This window comes from Dermochelys coriacea, chromosome 1 (assembly GCF_009764565.3).
Source record: "Dermochelys coriacea isolate rDerCor1 chromosome 1, rDerCor1.pri.v4, whole genome shotgun sequence".
Classification (NCBI taxonomy): Eukaryota; Metazoa; Chordata; order Testudines; family Dermochelyidae; genus Dermochelys; species Dermochelys coriacea.
This window is the reverse complement of record NC_050068.2, coordinates 289,778,940-289,797,623: the sequence shown is the minus strand read 5'-3', so window position 1 is coordinate 289,797,623 and position 18,684 is coordinate 289,778,940. Positions and strand designations below refer to the sequence as shown.

General features: G+C 38.8%; 1 protein-coding gene across 16 annotated transcripts in view; it reads right to left on the bottom strand.

Annotated features, from left to right (window-relative positions):
- GRIP1 (glutamate receptor interacting protein 1) overlaps positions 1-18,684 on the bottom strand; it is a 535,595-nt gene that overhangs the window by 60,881 nt on the left and 456,030 nt on the right. For all 16 annotated transcript variants that reach the window (XM_043493765.1, XM_043493782.1, XM_043493769.1 and 13 more), the window contains 3 exons: positions 8,864-9,050; positions 8,111-8,256; positions 6,244-6,324 (listed from right to left, as the gene is read on the bottom strand). In XM_043493765.1, the coding sequence (XP_043349700.1) occupies positions 6,244-6,324; positions 8,111-8,256; positions 8,864-9,050 (414 nt within the window). The remainder of the gene's footprint in view (positions 1-6,243; positions 6,325-8,110; positions 8,257-8,863; positions 9,051-18,684) is intronic.

The window sequence follows — 18,684 nt, the reverse complement described above, 5'->3', positions numbered from 1 at the left end:
GAAGCTCCAGGGCTCCCCACAGCAGGGGCAGCTCTTACCATAGCCTGGCTCTGGCTTTTGACCTGGCCGGGGGAAGGGTTAGGGAAGAAAAGGAGCAGGGTGCGGGAGTTTGGGAGAAGAGGAAGGGAGTGGGGTTTCTGCATGTGTCCTGCTTTTGCTTTTTGAAAAGGTGGTAACCCTAGTCTGTAAGGATATGTCTACACAGTCCGTTGAATCGAGCCTCCCAGGCAAGATCAACAGACTCTGGCTTGTGAGGCTCATGCTATCACACCAAAAATAGCTGTGAAGACAGTGCTTTGAAGCTGTGGCTTAGACTCTGAAAAACCCACCCCCTCCCTAGGCTTCAGAGTCTGAACTCCAGTCTGAAGCACAACGTCTGCACAGCTAGTTTTAGAGTGGTATCACGAGCCCTGTGAGCTTGAGTCTGTTGACCTGGGCTGGGAGGCTCACTGCCCTGGGCTGTGTACATGTACCCCAAGTGCTACTGTACTATTACTATTGAAACCAGAAAAGGGAAATAAAAATCCCTGAAATCTATGGGAACCAATAATGCAACGGCCCCCTCAACATTACTGCTATAACAAAATCAGAATCTACACCTGCTATCATATATCATTACAAACATGAAACACAGGCTGTGGTCACTAAAACATCCATGAACTTTTTTCAAAAATGTTTCCAACAAACTTGGATCAAATTATGATTTTGGCCAGGAAACCAGGCAAAAGCGTTCTTTCCCCCTAGTGTCCAGCCAAAGCTAGGCAATTGCAGCTGAGTTTGGCTTTGAGTTTCCAACTTTGTTTGAACTCAAAACTCAAACTAAAATCCAGAGGCTGTACTCAAACAAAGTCAGCAAACGAAATCATTGATGCACAGCTTGTGATAACCCCTATTTGTTAGAGAACACTGTTTACTAACGGGACTAAAAAGCTCATTGAATCCATACGTAAGCAGTTCTTACAGTTGATTATTTTTTGTTCTTAAAAGTGCATAATTAATATTATGATGGCTCATTTGGGGCTGCTGAGAACTGTCAAGTAAATCTGCACATTGTGGATGTGGGCCCAATCCTGCAAACGCTTGAAATATTATATACATTCCTTACTCTTATTCTATGAGCTATTAGCTTCAGGGGACCACTTCTGGAGTAAGGTACAATTTGTGTGAGTAAGGGTATCAGAATCTTATTATTTATATATAAGCACAAAAAAGAATAAATGACCTGCTAATCTTTTATGTATTTTTAAGGTTTGCTTAATGTAAAGTGCCCATAATGATTTCTGGAAAATGAGTCAAGATAATTTGCTTCCAGGATCAAACCTGGTACAACTACTGCTTTTGAACCCCTTGAAACAATTTTTTTTTCTGGTCCACCTGTGAATGGAGGTTAATAATAAAAATTCTGATGATGCCAGAACTGTATCCATACTAACAGACATTGCAAGAACTGATTTATGCTCATGAACAGATAGTTCGATACCTGAGTACAATGTAAGGCTAATACAAAGTAAATAAATAAAAATAGATTGTACGTATAGATACACCCATACATATACATAAATACTATTCAACATACAACTCCTCAAATATTTTTCTCCTTGACACTAAATATCACAATTAGCCGCCTTTTCTCTAATATATAATGAAAACACCATGAGGTATCTCAAAAAAAGCACAATTCTGCCCCACTTTTATTTGAAGACATATTATTATTATTATTACTATTATTCTAATAGATAACCAGTTTTTGTCACTCATTTTAGAGTGGCTGCTAAAGACAGGCTTTACTGAGTGTGCATACACAATATTCTTCCATTTTACAGTTTCTACAGTGGGATAATATGCAACAGTTCTTTTATGCCAAAGATGTATGATTTTCACATTTTTTGACTAACGTTCAAATATACTTAATAAATATGGACCTCATCCTGAAAAAATATATGCACATGTGAAACTTTACACATAAGAGGAGAGTGCCATTGAACTCGGTTATTCATGTGTGTAAGTGTTTGCAGGACTGGGGTCTATATATGTTTTGGTGTATGATATACAGGACATAGGAAATTACAATTTTCATATTACATTAGCAAATGTATCTTTTTAACACCTTTCAATGTATTTTTGAAATATGTGGCTATAATAAAGTAGTTGGTGTGTCACAAAAATCAATCTTAAAAAAATCTATATTCCACTACATTGTTTAAAATCAATATAGATGGCAAATAAATTAAATCAAATTTAAACACCTTACAATTGCTGAGGGCTGACCTACTTAGTAATTTCCATGAATTGGCTCTGTTTAAAAAAAGATGATATTGCCTAGCATATTGTTGTGTCCTACTTGATTCCATTAGAGCTAGGAAAAAAAACTGGATAAAAATTGTTTGCCAAAAAATGCATATTCAGGTCAGTGGAATTCACCAAATTATTCTGTCTGGAAAAAACCAACAAACTTGAGAACGTTGAAAAGTTTTGTTTAGACATTTTTGAAACAAAATGTTTCAATTTGAAATGACTTTTTGTTTCAAATTTTCCTTCAGTTTTATTTTTACAAAAAGTAAAAAAGAACAAAAACCCAAACGTAAATCCTTTGGGTCATACAAAATGTTTTGATTCAAAACTATTTTTTTTCAACTTTTTAGTCTTGCTGAAAAAAAGTAGAACAATTTCTTTTTGGGTCAACCTGAAATGAATTTTTTCTCCGAGTTTTTAGTTCAGCTCTTGAACCAGAAAATCAGTTATTTACACAGTTCTAGTTTCTGTGGCCTGGTTTAAAAAATGGAGAAGTTTTAATTTCCAGAAGCAGTTAATAGGGTATGAAATTGGTGCTAACTGCAGTATGAAAGATAGAGTCACTTATCTTGGCAGACTATGGACTAGGCTCCTGATTCAAAGCGTATTAATATTAATGGAAAACAGGCCTTTCACAGGCCCCAGAGGTGGATGCTAAGGGGACCCATAACCCATAAAAAAATTTTGGGGAACCTTAAAAGACTTAACTAGGACCTTCTTTTGGGAGGTTAAGGGTGTAAAATTGTGTGTGTTAGAGCTGCATCTGACAAGCCCATTGTATTGAGAGACAGTTGACATAACAGTTACGTGAAAGCCAGTGGCTTTGGTTTACAGGGATTCACATGAACTTTTCTTCTGGTTTTACTTCATTATGATTTGTGCCCCCTTAGTTTCTATTTTGAATGAATCTTAAACAAGGTGAAATTCAGCTCCCAAAATTGAGTTGCACATGGTTTCCTCCAAAACTCTAAATCAGCTCAGGTTCATTTAGTACTTTGTCCAGATTGAGAAGCTTTTTGAGAATCAGGCAGTAGTTTCAAGTAGGCTTATTTATTGACCAAGAAAAATGAAAGAAACACCTTCACCTGGACCCCCCCTGCAGAGTCCCATTACCGTTGCACCCAGAACCCCCAACAAGCCTCTGTACATGCAGATCCCCCCCACACCCAGATCCACCACTGAGCTGCCCACATCAGATTGCCCCACACAGAACCCTCTCAACCCACACCTGGATCCCCCCACACTTGGATCCTGCCTTGCTGAGCCTGCCTATCCACACCTGGTGCACCTGGCATGGAGGAGCAGGGCCCTGGGGTGTTTCTGGGGCAGGCCCGGTCCTTGCACTGTGTCAGGATTGGGTGAGTCCGTGTCCAAGGGGGATCTGCACAGTGATCTCCCACCTCTGTGTAGCCGGTGGCCTGTGCTCCCCAATGCCATACTGGAGCCTCCACATTTATTTGACAAATAAAATTTTCAGAATTTTGCAGAATTTTAAAATATTGTGAGCAGAAATTTTTGGCACAGAATTTTAATTTTTTTGGCACAGAATGCCCTCAGTAATAATACCGATGGCACCTCGGACTAAGTACCTAACTAGCTCCTCTAGAATCTTTACATATGAACTGAACAAGAGGGGTAGCAGAAATGACCCCTGAAGACTCCTGCATCAGAGTGCTTGCAGGAGTATTGACTACAGAGCGTCTACATGCTTACCCCTATCTAGCCCAAATGGATATTATATCACCTGATCTCATGTAGTATTTATGCTCTAAGCTTGATAGCTCCAGCTTTGTGGAGAGTTGAATTTCACCCACAGTGCATGCAGATTCTTCCGTTGTTTTGTTTTTTAAATGAAAGCATTTAGAATTATGACAGTAATGTCAATAAATGGCATGAAGATATTAATGTGCTATAAATGCTCTAAGTGAAATTAGTATAAAACATTCACCCTGTTAAATCACACTGGCTCATTTCTGAGTTAATTGGGTAGAACAGAACAAAGTATTAAACCAAGCACAAGTACAACTGATTCAAGGCTTTACAAAGGGTCTGAAATCTACCAGACAAATTTTCAAAGTTTTAGTTAATGAGGGGGAGGATAACACTTCAAAACCTTTGTATTACAGTAAATTGAAAGAGAAAAAAAGACATCTTCATATAAATACATATAAATAACATTATTAATACAAGTAAAAATTATTTTTTATAAATAATCAGGAAATCAACATTGAGCCAAGGTCTAATAACTAAATAGAACAACCTCTTCCTAGATCTTCCCATTGTTCAGCATTTTATTTGTATGAATGTTTCATGTGTTACCACTCCTTCTGTTGGCAGATCTATGATTTTAATTTGCATCAAACTGCATTCATTATTGAGTCTAACAATTCTTGATATGCATATATAACAAATGGGAACATAATAATCTGAACCTACAGTGGTGCATCTCATTTGTTCTTCAGATGTCAATCATAGTGCTTAATTACTCACTGCACTTTTGACTAATTTTAATCTGTCGTGCTGCTAAAAGCTTTGATAATATAAATCAAAACACAAAAAAAACCTACAGAAATTTCACAAAGTATTTTGCATAAACATAACTCTGAATAAAGCCAATGGTTTAATTAAGGCCACAAAAAGCAATGAAATTTTAATTCCTATCAGGCCAGATTCATCACTGGCATCCGTGCTCCATGCATAATACCCATTAACTTTAATGGGATTGTGCCTGCTTGCACCAAGGGCGGGATCTAACAAGATCAAGTTACAGACCAGAGCCACTTTTTACTGGCTGCTAAAAAAAGTTAGAAAATTAAAAAAAAAAAAAAGTGTTTCAAATGTAAAATGACAATGTCAAAGTGTTAAGAAAATTAAATAAATAAAATTTCTCTCATTATTTTGACCTGAAATCTGCTTCCTTAATTAAATTACTTTTTCCTCTATGACGTGTCCATTTTTGGTGTGCCATTAAAGTGTTACACATGAGTGCTGATCTGCTGGCACTGACACTTTTAAAAGTATAAATAGTTTTGAAGCTATTTGCTTAACTTGTGTGGGTCCCTACACCCAGGAGGAGTCCCTCTGAAGTCAGTGCAGAAATCTCTTGCAGGACTGGGGGCCTTGCTTTGCTAAAATTGGCCCTGATGCAAGAAAGCATCCCTTGTCAGGAAAGAACTTTTGCTTGTACCAAAGTCCCATTGGCTTCTGTTTTTAAACTGACTATACTGGGACTTTGCATCTGCTTAAGTTCTTTCCTGAATTAGGGCACATATCAACTTAAATTTGACTTATGTTTTAGTAATGGCAAACTTGACCATGCCTCTTCAACTAGCTATAAACATAATAAGGAAACTACAAATATGTTAGAAGGAGATACTTGATAATAGATAGCATTAGCATTGCTAACCGACTTTCTAATGTGCTGGGGGGTGCTCAACTCCTGGACTCCGCCTCAGGCCCCACCCCGCCTTTTCCCACCCCCATTCTATCCCCACCCTGTCCCTACTCCATCCCTTCCCCCAAGACCCCATCCTGCCTCTTCATGTCCCATTCCACCCACTCCCCTAAGCACACCTTGCCCTCGCTCATCCCCCTCCCTCCAAGCGCCTCCTGCACACTGCGGAACAGCTGATCCACAGTGGGTGGGAGGCAATGAGAGGGAGGGGGAGGCACTGATCAGCAGGGCTGACAGCGGGTGCAAGGCGCTTGCGGGGTCAGGAGGGGGGAATGGAGCTGGCTGCCAGTGGGTGTTCAGCACCCACTATTTTTCCCCTCAGCCCTGGAAGACCCTCAGAGTCGACGCCTATGTTGCTAACCATTACACTGGCTGGGTACAGCACACACACAAAGAGGTATTTCAATTGAAACTGATTACAGCAAATGATTATATATCCATTTTTAGCTATTTAATACCTTACAATAGTGGGCTTAAAATTAATCATAATTACTTACAACTTATGGTGATACCAAGTTCCACGTTATGCTTCTTTGGTAGTTTTACATGAAATGTTCCACTACTTGGTATGACTGATTCTGTAATGAAAAATAGATGCTTTACAGGCTGCAGTACTTGCAAGGATGTGGAGTTTTAAGTGTAAGCCAATGAAAATACATTAACAACACTTACATCACACCTACCCATTCATGAAAACAATGTAGGAGTTGATGTGAAAGGAGCATGACACATGCAACATGTTTTATATCAGTGATGGTAATGTCACTGCATAAGGTAAGGGTCTGTAGCTCCATTATTCTGAGGTTTAAATCTCAACTGATGGAGACTGCATGTGCCTATCAGTGGCTTAGTCCACATCATCTCAGCTGAGGTGCAATTTTGTGCGTGCACGTACATGAAAAACTTACTGTTGTCAGGTACCTTTTAATTAAAAAGACACAAAATAAGTCCTTCTGATTTCAGGCACTTTTTGATGTAGGTCTAAGTCATTTTGAAATATTCATCTAAATAACTGCAGTGGATTTTATTTCTCAGGAAAAGTAAAGGAACAAAAGTACAGCACAGTGAGGGAAAGCAAGGAGCCAGCTGAGGCAATGAAAGTTTGAACACACAACATTACATTCCAGTCCTGACTCGTGGCATCTCCATTGCCCCAGATAAATCAGACTGCATGTTGCAGTGGTTTAGAGATGTAAATAAATACCACTAGCAACTAGAAGTCCGATTCTGCTCTGGTGAAGTAAATGGGAGTTTTGACATAGACATTATTGGGAACAGGAGTAGGCCCAAAGTTTGCAACACAAAACTCATTTTCATTTGTGACCTCAGACAGATTTAAAATTTGCTCTCCAGTTGTGCATGATGTTATTTTTGAATATTGTATTGGCTATGTATAAAAATGTATGGATAATATGCAATAGTCTGACCATACTTTAATGGAAATGTGCATGATAAGGTATCACTCATAATTATTACTACAGCAACCCTTAGCTGGGATTTTGCATAACATGACCATTATATGAAATTCCATTTGTAAGAATATTTACACCATGCAAAATCACTGCAGAACTGACACAGTAATGACTTCTACGGAGCTATTACTAAATTAGTGGAGCTGTCTTAATGGTTCTTAATATTTTATATAGATACATAATATTAATTTTAAAATGTATTTAAAAAATAAGATATCTATATATAGGGTGCGAGTTGGTGGGTGTTTTGGGATATACATTGTTTATATACTGTGCATATTACATATATAATCTGTGATTTTGTATTCTACATGCTTCAATATCTTAAAAAAGGTGAGGAGCCATAGGAAAGTAAAAGATGCATTGGCAATGTTATGCATTTCCTGACTTTTATTAATTTAATTTTAGCATATAATTTACATTGTTGTTTTTAAAGATTAAATTCTAGTGATATTCTTTCTGGTCCATACCTCAAGAATAGAACCATTAAGATTTCTTCACTAACCCACTGTTTACATAACACTTTTCCGAATAGCAAAACATGTCATTAACAGGTAACACTCTATAGGAGATTGTAATACATTTAGGAACATTCTGCTGAGCTAAGACTAACTCTGGACAGAAATATGTTTTCAAATAACAAAGAGGAGGAACTGTCACCATAACTTTCTTCAACATTTGTCATTTCCACTGGGGTTTGGAGCACACGAAAGAGGGGTATGTGTAATGAGAAAGCTGCACCTACAGGCACAATTTTCAGAGGGGCAGCTTCCCAAACAAATAGCATATGTGAAAATAAAGTTCCAGCCTCATATGCCTACCAAATAAAATACACTTGATAATCATTCTTAATACTGTCTTGCAAAAAATACATCTACATATACATTCATACCTGCAACATCAAACTCTATTTCTAAAGTGACCTTGCCGGTGATAGAAGAGTCTCTGAGAAGCTGATTAGCTTCTTCAAATGTGCTGTCTTCTGTTGGAATTCCATTTATTGCCATTACTCTGTCTCCTATTTGTAGAACCCCACACCTTGATACACAATAATAAAAATTAGCCTTCGGATGTACAGGTAACCAGTATCCAGTTATACAAAATAAATGCCATCTGACCTTTAAAAAGGATGATATATCAGCTCATTCTATGCAATGGCAGCTAGCAGTTGTATCTACTATAGAACTAATGTGGTTCTACATGAAACCATGGTATTACAAAAACATATGTAGGTCCCGTTGAAATGTTCCAAGAAGAATTAATAATTCAAAAGTCAAGCATTTCTTATGCTGTGATCTGAACTAAAACTTAGCAGAGATGGATGTGGTTCCTCCATTGCAAAGAGTTTATTAGTTTTGAAGTTCAGAGATTTTTTTAAAAAATGGATTCTCTCCTTTTTAATTAATATAGCCTCTAGTCTGCTGTTGAAGCAATCAGCAAGATAAAGGCACTGCTGCTTGTTATTTGTCTTACACCTGACCAAGAATATAAAATTTTATTATCAGAACAGGGAGTTCATTATGTGCTACATTTCCACTGAGCAATGGTCCAGAATTTCTCAGAAATCTGAAAGCAATCAAACCAAACCATCCCCAGGCATTGTCAGCAAGATATAGTTAGAAGCAATCATCTGAAAGAGCCTCACCTTTCTGCTGGGCTGTCACAATCAATATATGAAATCAGAGGTGGAGAAGACAAGGTCTCAGTGGCAAACACACTTCCTTGGAGCTGTACCCCAAATCCTACAATGGGGTCAGCTGTCAGCGCTACTTCTGTGGTTTCTGTGTGGACAACCTGCCCAGCCAGACCAACAGTGCTAGAGGCTAAAGACACTAAAACAGAGCAGACCAGAGGGAAAGACATTCAGATACAGACAGTAGAAATGTAATTGCTTTCTAATATAATCCATTGTATAGATTTTAAGGGCAGAAGGGACCATCATGATAATCTAATCTGACCTCCTGCACATTGCAGACCACAAAACCTCACCCACCCACTCCTGTAATAGACCCCTAATCTCTGGCTGAGTTACAGAAATCCTCAAATCATGACTTCAAGTTACAGTGAATCTACTATTTACACTAGTTTAAACCTGCAAGTGTCCCATGCTGCAGAGGAAGGCGAACCCCTTTCCCCCGGTCTCTGTCAATCTGACTCAAGGGAAAATTCCTTCCCAATCCCAAATATGGCGATCAGTTGGACCCTGAGTATTTTGGCAAGACCCAACAGCCAGACACTCAGGAGAGAATTCTCTGTAATAACTCAGAGCTCCCCCATCATACCATCTGGTATCCATCACTGGCTGTTGGGGAATATTTACTACTAGCAGTTACAAATTGGCTACATACCATTGTAGGCAGTCTCATCATACCATCCCCTCCATAAACTTATCAAGCTCAGTCTTGAAGCCAGTTAGATTTTTTGCGCCCCATTGCTCCCCTTCGAAGGCTGTTCCAGAACTTCACTCCTCTGATGGTTAGAAACCTTCGCCTAATTTTAAGCCTAAACTTGTTGATGGCCAGTTTATACCATTTGTTCTTGTGTACACATTGGTGCTTAACTTAAATAACTCCTCTCCCTCCCTGCTATTTATCCCTCTGATATATTTATAGAGAGCAATCATATCTCCCCTCAGCCTTCTTTTGGTTAAGCTAAACAAGCCAAGCTCTTTGAGTCTCCTCTCATAAGGTAGGTTTTCCATTCCTTGGATCATCCTATTAGCCCTTCTCTGGACCTGTTCCAGTTTTAATTAATCTATCTTAAACATGGCAGATCAGAATTGCACACAGTTTTCCACATGAGGTCTCACCAGTGCCTTGTATAATGGTACTAACACTTCCCTATCTCTATTGGAAATACCTTGCCTGATGCATCCTAGGATTGCATTAGCCTTTTTCACAGGCTCATCACATTTGCGGCTCCTAGTCATCCTGCAATCAACTAATATACCCAGATCTTTCTCCTCTGTCACTCCCAAATCCAGATTTCTCCCCCGAGAGCAACAGGCCCCTCACTGACTGTGGCACCTCCTCCTCATATGGGACTCAATCCGGCCATAGGGATTGAAACGGATTCCTCCCATTCCCAAAGCACAGGCTCCTCTCCATCACCAACTGAGCTGAATGAGGGTCTTATTGGTGTAATAGCAGGACACAGCTCAACAGTTATGACTCCACCTCAAGGCTTGAGATTGGGAATATCTTGCTGTATTATCTCCTGATTGTTCTAAATTTACATATAAACTTAAAATACGGCTTTAATTGGTGTTTGAATATATTTTGTTCTTTCTTTATATAGGAATTAGACACAGTGCTAATTTCTAAGTTATCTGCAAAAAGACTAGAGTTTTCAGGTGCCTAAGTAGCCCCTGGAATCACGGTGAAAGTTGCCTCCCCATCCCAAAATCTGAAATGGCACCCCTGCTCCCCACATTTTTAAAACATCTGTGCTAAATGGTGCTCCCTACATTTTTAAAACATCTGTGCTAAATGGAAGACAGAAATCTGGGGCGGGGGGTGGGGATGTGACCCTTCGTGCCCCACCATGTGTCATTTCTAGGGGGTGCAAATATGCTTGCTCACCCTGGGCACTCAAATGCTTAGTTATAGCTCTGCTAGCTCCTGTAAACTTCTTTGAAAATCTCTAATATTTTATTCATTAGCAACAGGGCTAATGTCCTCGACAGGCAGGAAATCTCACCACCTGTGGTGTATATTTATGTCAGGCTATTTGAGCTATATAATACCAATTAACCACCCTTTTCTGCTTTATACCACAGTATAGACAAACATATTTGGGGAAAGAAGTTCTATATACTCCTTCAAAAAGACCAATCTTTTAACTCCTATAGAAAGCTCCCCCTATGCTTGCAAGATTCCTATGTTTTGGACAGATGTTTTTGCTCTCTCTTTATGTCCATTCCATCTCAACTGACTGCACTGTGACACAAGTCAAGAGAAAAATGACTGAGATTCAACACTGATACCTACATAAAATGAGTAGGGTGCCCTTGGGTACTTTGATCCCTGCCTAATGAGGTCTTTTATCATTATTTATAAGTAGCCACTGGAAGCCACTATTATCTTATACAAAGAGAATGGGCACCAATTAATTCTGTTTCTAATCAAACATGTAAAGCACTATTTGCAGCGGTATCCCTAAATACTCCAGCACTTATGGCACTGCAAATGTTTTTCCAGTACAAATCTAGGCTACTACTCACTCCTCCTCTAAATTCCTTGAAGGCTCATTTCTGCCTACAAGGAATTAGCTAAAATTGAATGGCTCATTGGAGGGACAGTTTGCTTTGTCATTTTTTAATGAGTAAAAACAAAGTTACTCCTTGTTATTAAATACATTTTGCATGTTACAAGTTGTTAGTACAGCTGTAGAAAAATCATAATGGTTTTCCTTCCTTGGGGTTTGTGTAAACATTTCCTTCAGTTTAAGGTTTATAGCACGAGTTTTTTGCTTTGAGTTTCAAGTTAATATGATTTTGCAAACTCAATTTGCAAATTGAGTCAGTACCAACTGTAGTCAATAGGAGTCTGTCCATTGGCTTCAATGGTTTTGTATCAGGGTCTCAAGACTGTTTTTTCATGTCACTTATCTTCCACTCATCTAATTAGGCACCACCCCAAAAAAGAAATTGACTATGAACATTTTATAAAAACAAAAACTCCTCACTCCATAACCTTAAGCAGCTTCCTCAGCCAAAAGTACTTTGTATTCTTATTAGCTTCCCTTAATTCTCCCCTCCTCATCTTTTCTTTTTTTTTTTTTGGTCATCATCTTCCTGTTTAGTGCATCAGCTTCCTGTTTAGTCTAATTTTAGCTAGCCAACTCTTTGGGGGCAAACATAAAAGGCTTAAAGGGACTTTACCTCAATCACAAAAAGGCACACACTGTCCAAAATGAAAAGCTAACAATTCTGCAAGTAAAACACAAGAATGCAATAATGGAGTCCCCAATCTATCAACTGCTTAGGCCTTCCACTCTTTTATATCTGTCATTCATCAGCAATATCTTTTTACCAACTTTTTTTTTCCTGGCATCTAAGCTACTATAAAGTTTTGACCAAATCAATCTGAACATACTAAAAACATGCTTGATGAAAAACAAAGCTGGCTAGATAGAAGTGCACATATTTTTATAAACTGACAAATTCAATTCAATTGTCTTCTGCAATTTTACTTCAACAGTTTTCCACCATTTTGATGTAATGAACTGTGCCACAATCTAGTTCACAAATATAGATTTGGAGATCTCTGGAGCTTCATGTTGAATGTTAGAAGAGAGGAAAGGAACTGGGGTTACATTCCATCAGCCATATTTCAGCCTTCTTTTTCTGTCCTGGCTTCACCTATGACTTTTTTGTTTATGTTAAACTCTGTAAGCTATGGAACAGAAAGATTCTGTGGCTTCTCTGAATTGGTTTTTGATTTTGAGAGTGTATAGTTCATTCTTTATTGCTATGATTAGGCCAATTTCCCCTGAGATGTTGACAGTAGCATCATCCGTGTGTAAACTGTCAAGTCCCTTAAACCTCCGTTAGTCATTTTATAAATGTAGTGCCTATTTGCAGAATCTCTTGCTATGAAAATGGGGGTGATATTTTGATCAAAGTTCTCCTCTTGATCAATAGAAACTCCTAAAACAGATGACTGACATTTTTCAAATGACTTTTTTGGTTGAAAATGGCTTTAAAAATTATGAGGCCATTTTGCTTTTTCAATGTTTTTGTTTTTCAAAAATTTGTGACATGACTTGTTGGTGTATAATTTAAACTTTTTCAATCAACTTACCATAAGACTGAGGGTGGCAGAGGAAGAATTTTTTTAAACTTCTACAATGTTCATTAGGATTGTGTTAGATATTGCTTCTTACTCAATGAGGTTTAAATAGTGTACTAACCACAAATAGGTCAGAGAATGATTACATCTAAGAGATCTAATTTTTTTTCATTTTATAAGCAAATCATGAAGACCTCCATATCATAGTTTTCTCTGCCCTTTTGGGTGGCATCATCAGCAACTCAGGCAAAATACTCTGAGGGTCTATTTTCAGACACAGAATCAATATTTTAAGTAGGTACACATTTTTCTCTATACTTATGCCATTATCAGATCACTTCTCATAGTCAACCAGGCATTTTGCACTAATGTCAAAGCCAGTTCTTTTTGTTCTCTAACTTTTCCTTTTGTTTCTTCATTTGCAAGTTGAAATATGTCTTGAGGAGTATATCTAAGGTAAAGTGCTTCTGTCTTATTTCATATTCTTCAATTATTTTAATGGCATAATCATCAATTGATCTTTGCCATTTTTTAGGAGCCGAAGAATTGTGGATGGGCTCGCATCTTGAATGAAGCAGATGTTGAAGAGCTGTGATTAAACTTATGATCACAATTATATTTCAATGACTAGGTATCTGTCTAGGTATTTCTAATGTCCTTGTTACCGTAGTATCTGATTACTGTAGTATATTCAGTGACTACAATGGCATTAAAATATTTCACTTGCGAAATCAAGCTCATCAATGTTATTCTCTTTCACTTTGAAGTTTCATTCAAGAGGCCAGTTGATTTTGAAGCTAGTTTTCTGCACTTTTTGAGATGAGAATGAATATTCTCTCTTTTGCTACTCAAATCTTGATAATGTTTATATTTTACTTTACGAGAATTATGTTTTTGTTAATTCACCCATCCCATAGCTTCTTTCTGACCACTTCTTTCAACTTGAGACATGCTGAGTTAGATAAATTCATACTCAAATGTCTTGTAATCACTAAATACTAAACATCGATATGCAGTAAGAATGAAAAACAAACAAACAAAAACCTCGGGTTTCAATAATCTGAAGACTGAAAATGTAGATAACATGGGTCTATATTTACATGGCTATCAGATGTCCCACCTACCTGCCAGAAGTTTCCAAGTCCTTGCAAAGCAAACCTCCTAACAGTTCATAACTGCACAAGTTCCCCTCTTTAACATCAAATGACAATCATTCCACTCACTAGCCACACCCCTCTCTCCCATCACCAACAACTCAACTTCTTTCCCTCCCTCAGCTTTCTTCATGACAACTCTGATATTTGACTGAAATTAGGGTCTAATACTTATAGTGTTGAAACACTTCCAAATATATATTTTGTTCATGTAGGTACAGCGTCTAAGTGTGCCACCAAAGTTCAAAAAATGAATAAAATCTTACAACCAATAAAACTCCACTGGAGGATTTGCACAAACCTGCCGCCCACTGCTGCCAGTAGAGGGATATTTTCTGCCTAGCTTCTAGGGTGTGCGCAGTGAAGGCCCCCGAAGCTTTAGCAACTGTGCAAGGGCTTCTTGGTCCTGTAGTTTCACTGCAGTAGGGATCAGACTGTGCCACTTCCAACTACTTGAGGGACATCTAAAAGGCTCTGTGGATAGAGGAGGCGGCAGCCCTGGCACGGCAGCTCCCTCTTTCGGAAGTCCAGGATATGTAGGTAGAAACAGCCACATGATGCACTCTTGAAGAGGTTGGTATGAAGGGAGGGAGGACTAAGCACCAGACCTCCATCTTAAAAGACCTCAAGGATGAATGGAGACATAGGGGTTGGTTAAGGCCTTCATTGGTTGGGATAGTTTGGCTGAACATCTGAACTTTTGGATGCTTCTGAGAACCGAGTCCAAACCTTTGGAAATTTCCCTGTCTCTAAAATTTGTCTGGAGTTTGACTATGGTGTATTAGGGCTTTGGGTACTGTTGGTGTATTTCTGCAAAAAAAGCATGTAGGATACTGGCTGCAGTGAATCTTTGTTAATTCTGAGGGCTAGTTTATTGCATGTTTTTATACATACATTGAATACGTAAGCACCTATTTTACTAAATGCTCCTACGTGTAATGTTGTTGGCCTTCCTTGGGACCGGTTTACCGTGTGCTATGCAGTATGTAGATTTGTAATCTTGAATATGGGGATAGCATATTTGTTATTTTTATTCCCCTAATAGTGACAGAAGAAGGACAAGAATTATTAAAAGGAGAACAGGGGATATTTTAGCTGCATAATTACAAGTTAGCAGGGGAACTTTGGCAAATGTAAAATGCTCCATATTCCTAGAGGCAGTGGAGAAATTAGTCAATGATAGCAATACGTTGTAGATGGTTGTCATTGGGTGTCCCATGCTGTTTCAGCCACTAAAGGGTTAATAGGGAAATGAACTGCTTGCTCAGCTAGGGCTGACTGGTGGACTCACAACAACTACAACTGTAAAAGGACTGCAGAGCAGAAGGGCAGGGTGGCTGAGAAGCCACAGAAAACAAGAACCTTGAGCAACAGGCTAGTGAAAAGCTGCCCAGGAGACCAGACCCTCTGGAGGAGGGGACTACAGGAGTGACCTGGACAAACAGCCTGCAGGACAAGCCTGGTAGGAAACAGCCAGGGAAACAGTAAGAGGTGGGGAGAGCTTGGAGCCAACCGCTTTGTATTTACACAGCCACACTGACACCAGCATTTGGGGATTTAAACCCTACCCAAACAGTGACATGATTGTTTCCATAGTAAGTAACATACTTCAAAGGTGAAGTATGTGATGGCATGGAGGTGTCTTAAATTTTCACAGTCACATGTTTGGGAAGCCCTGTATAAGTATTGCAGTCATTATAAACTCACAACAATAAAATGTTTATAGTACCCTTTATTACCACGAGTTTGGGATGAGCATATTAGTTATGCAGGTTTTTCTAACAAAGGGCAATGAAAACTTTATCACACCCTTCACCAACATATCTTCTCCCTTTCCCTCAGCAGACAGAGACTTATTACAACTTAGATTTAAAACTGTCCCACAACAATCTGACTGATTAGAAATTGGTCACTAAACCCAAAATAGATTGTGCTATTGCTCTTCTAGGCAAAAGGCAACAATCTATTTCTGACATAAATCATTGTTGTCAAGCAAGGACATACGACCAGTCTCCCATTAATCCCCTACAAAAGGAGCTGGTAGGCTTGTCCAAATTCTTCCACTTGGCAGTGGAAGTGGCCATATCTCTTAGGGACATAAGAATTGCCATACTGAATCAGAACCTATGGCCATCTAATGCAATGTTCTGTCTATGACAATGGCCAGCACCAGATGCTTCAGAGGAAGGTGTAAGTGTAACACCAACAGGCCCCGGTCATTGGCAGGTGGGATTGAACCTGTGATCTCTGGAGCTAAATGCATGAGCCTCTACTTCATCAGCTAAAAGCCATATGGCTCTTAGCTAAGGCTGTAGAGCAAACTCATTAATCTCTAAGTGGTCTTGGTGCCACTAGATGGGACAGAACCACACCCCGAAGGTGTGGGGTTACATAAGGACCCCACAGTGGGCAGATGTAGAGTAATCAGCCCCTCCTCCCCACTTTAGATGTTACCCTAATCTCTATTAGTTAGGGATTGGTTTAAAACCTGAAGCATAAGGTTTAATATCGCTTCCTGGGTTGGCTGAATCCCCAGTTTCTCCTTAATGCAGGAACCATTCTCATATGTTGCAGTGCATATGTGATTAAAGGGTGAAAATCACCCATATGCAGAATGTAAGTACGAGGCCCCACCCATATGCCACTTACAACCTTTTATGTTGGCTTTCTGCACAGGTGAGAATTTGACTGAAAGACGTATGTTTATTAAAAACATTCTAAAAATATCATAAAAACAAGTAGTGACTGTCTCCAGAGGCAATAGCAGTAATTAAATTGCCTCAGGTAATAATAGTTTCTTCAATTGCACAAAAGGACCACAGTCTGACAGGATACCTCCATCTCAGGAAATATTTTTGCCTTGGGCAGTATTTTACTGCTATCCCTTTCCAACTCAGTTAGTATTTGTTTAATAATCCCTCTATCTCTCTGCATGCATAGAGAGAGAAAGAGATTGATACTTTATAATACTTAATCCTAGTATGGATTGACACAGTATCTCCTAATGATCTTAAAGGATATATTAGCAGATGATATGTCAAAATATGTATTCGATCAAATGACTGATCAGATAAAAAAATCTGATGAAGGGCAAAACTGTATGAAAAGAGTTGTACTGCTAAAGAAACAGGCAATCCCACCTCCCCCGCACCCCGCAGTGTCACATGTTATTTGCTATTTCCCACAAAAATCAGAGATGATTTACATTGGTAAGAAACTACCATTTTGCTTTGATAATGACAGATTTTTGAGAGGGGGTGGTGCTTTGTGCTGTGGTGGAATCCCACAATTTCCCTCACCACCATCCCCAAGAGAAACTTGTTCAACTGTGGAAATAGTGAAAATTCATCTCTGACTAAAGCCCCGATCCTGCAAGCTGAACCAAGCAGGAATACCCATTGACCTCAATAGATCTCCATGTGGGCCAACCCTTATGTCTGTGCAGAATCCAGTTCAAGTCAGCGGGGATCTGTGTAGGCACAGGAGGGTCATCACTGTGTATCAGATTGCAGGATCATGTGCAAAAACTCTCAGAATGAAAGACGGTAGTTTGACACGCTCTACTTAAAGTGGGCCTGGATTTAGCAAAATAACTATATAAAAATGCCCCCTCTGCTGAATGTATCTGGTACCTATTTATCACGAAATGCCCAGAGAGATTAGAGAGACTATAAACATAGAAAACTCAGTAATAATGGAGGATTTCAATTATCCCCATATTGGTTGGGGTACATGTCACCTCAGGACGGGATGCAGAGATCAAATTTCTAGACACAGTTAATACTTGCTTCTTGGAGCAGCTTGTCCTGGAACCCACAAGGGGAGAGGCAATTTTTGATTTAGTCTTAAGTGAAGCCCAGGATCTGGTCCAAGAGGAAAATATAGCTCAACCGCTCAGTAATAGTGACCAGAATGTAATTAAATTTAACATCTCTGTAGGGCAGAAGATACCAAAGAAATCCACCACAGTAGCATTTAACTTCAAAAAGCGGAACTACACAAAAATGAGGAAGCTAGTTAAACAGAAATTAAAAGGAACAGTAACAAGAGTGAAATGCCTGCAAGTTGCATGAAAACTATTTAAAAACACCATAATAAAGGCTAAGACTAAATGTATACCTCAATCAAAAACAGTAAGAGGATCAAAAACAGTCTACCATGGCTAAACAACCAAATAAAATAGGTGGTTAGAGGCAAAAGGCATCCTTCAAAAATTGGAAGTCAAATCCTACTGAGAAAAACAGAAAGGAGCAAAAACTCTGGCAAGTCAAGTATAAAAATATAATTAAGCAGACCAGAAGAGAATTTGAAGGATATCTAATAAAAAACACAAAAACTAACAGCAAAACATTTTTTTAAGTACATCAGAAGCATGAAGGCAGCCAAACAATCACTAGACGATCGAGGTGCTAAAGGAGCACTCAAAGAAGACTAGGCCATTGCAGAGAAGCAAAATTAATACTTTTGCATTGGTTTTCTCTGCAGAGTATGTGAGGGAGATTGTCACACCTGAGCCATTC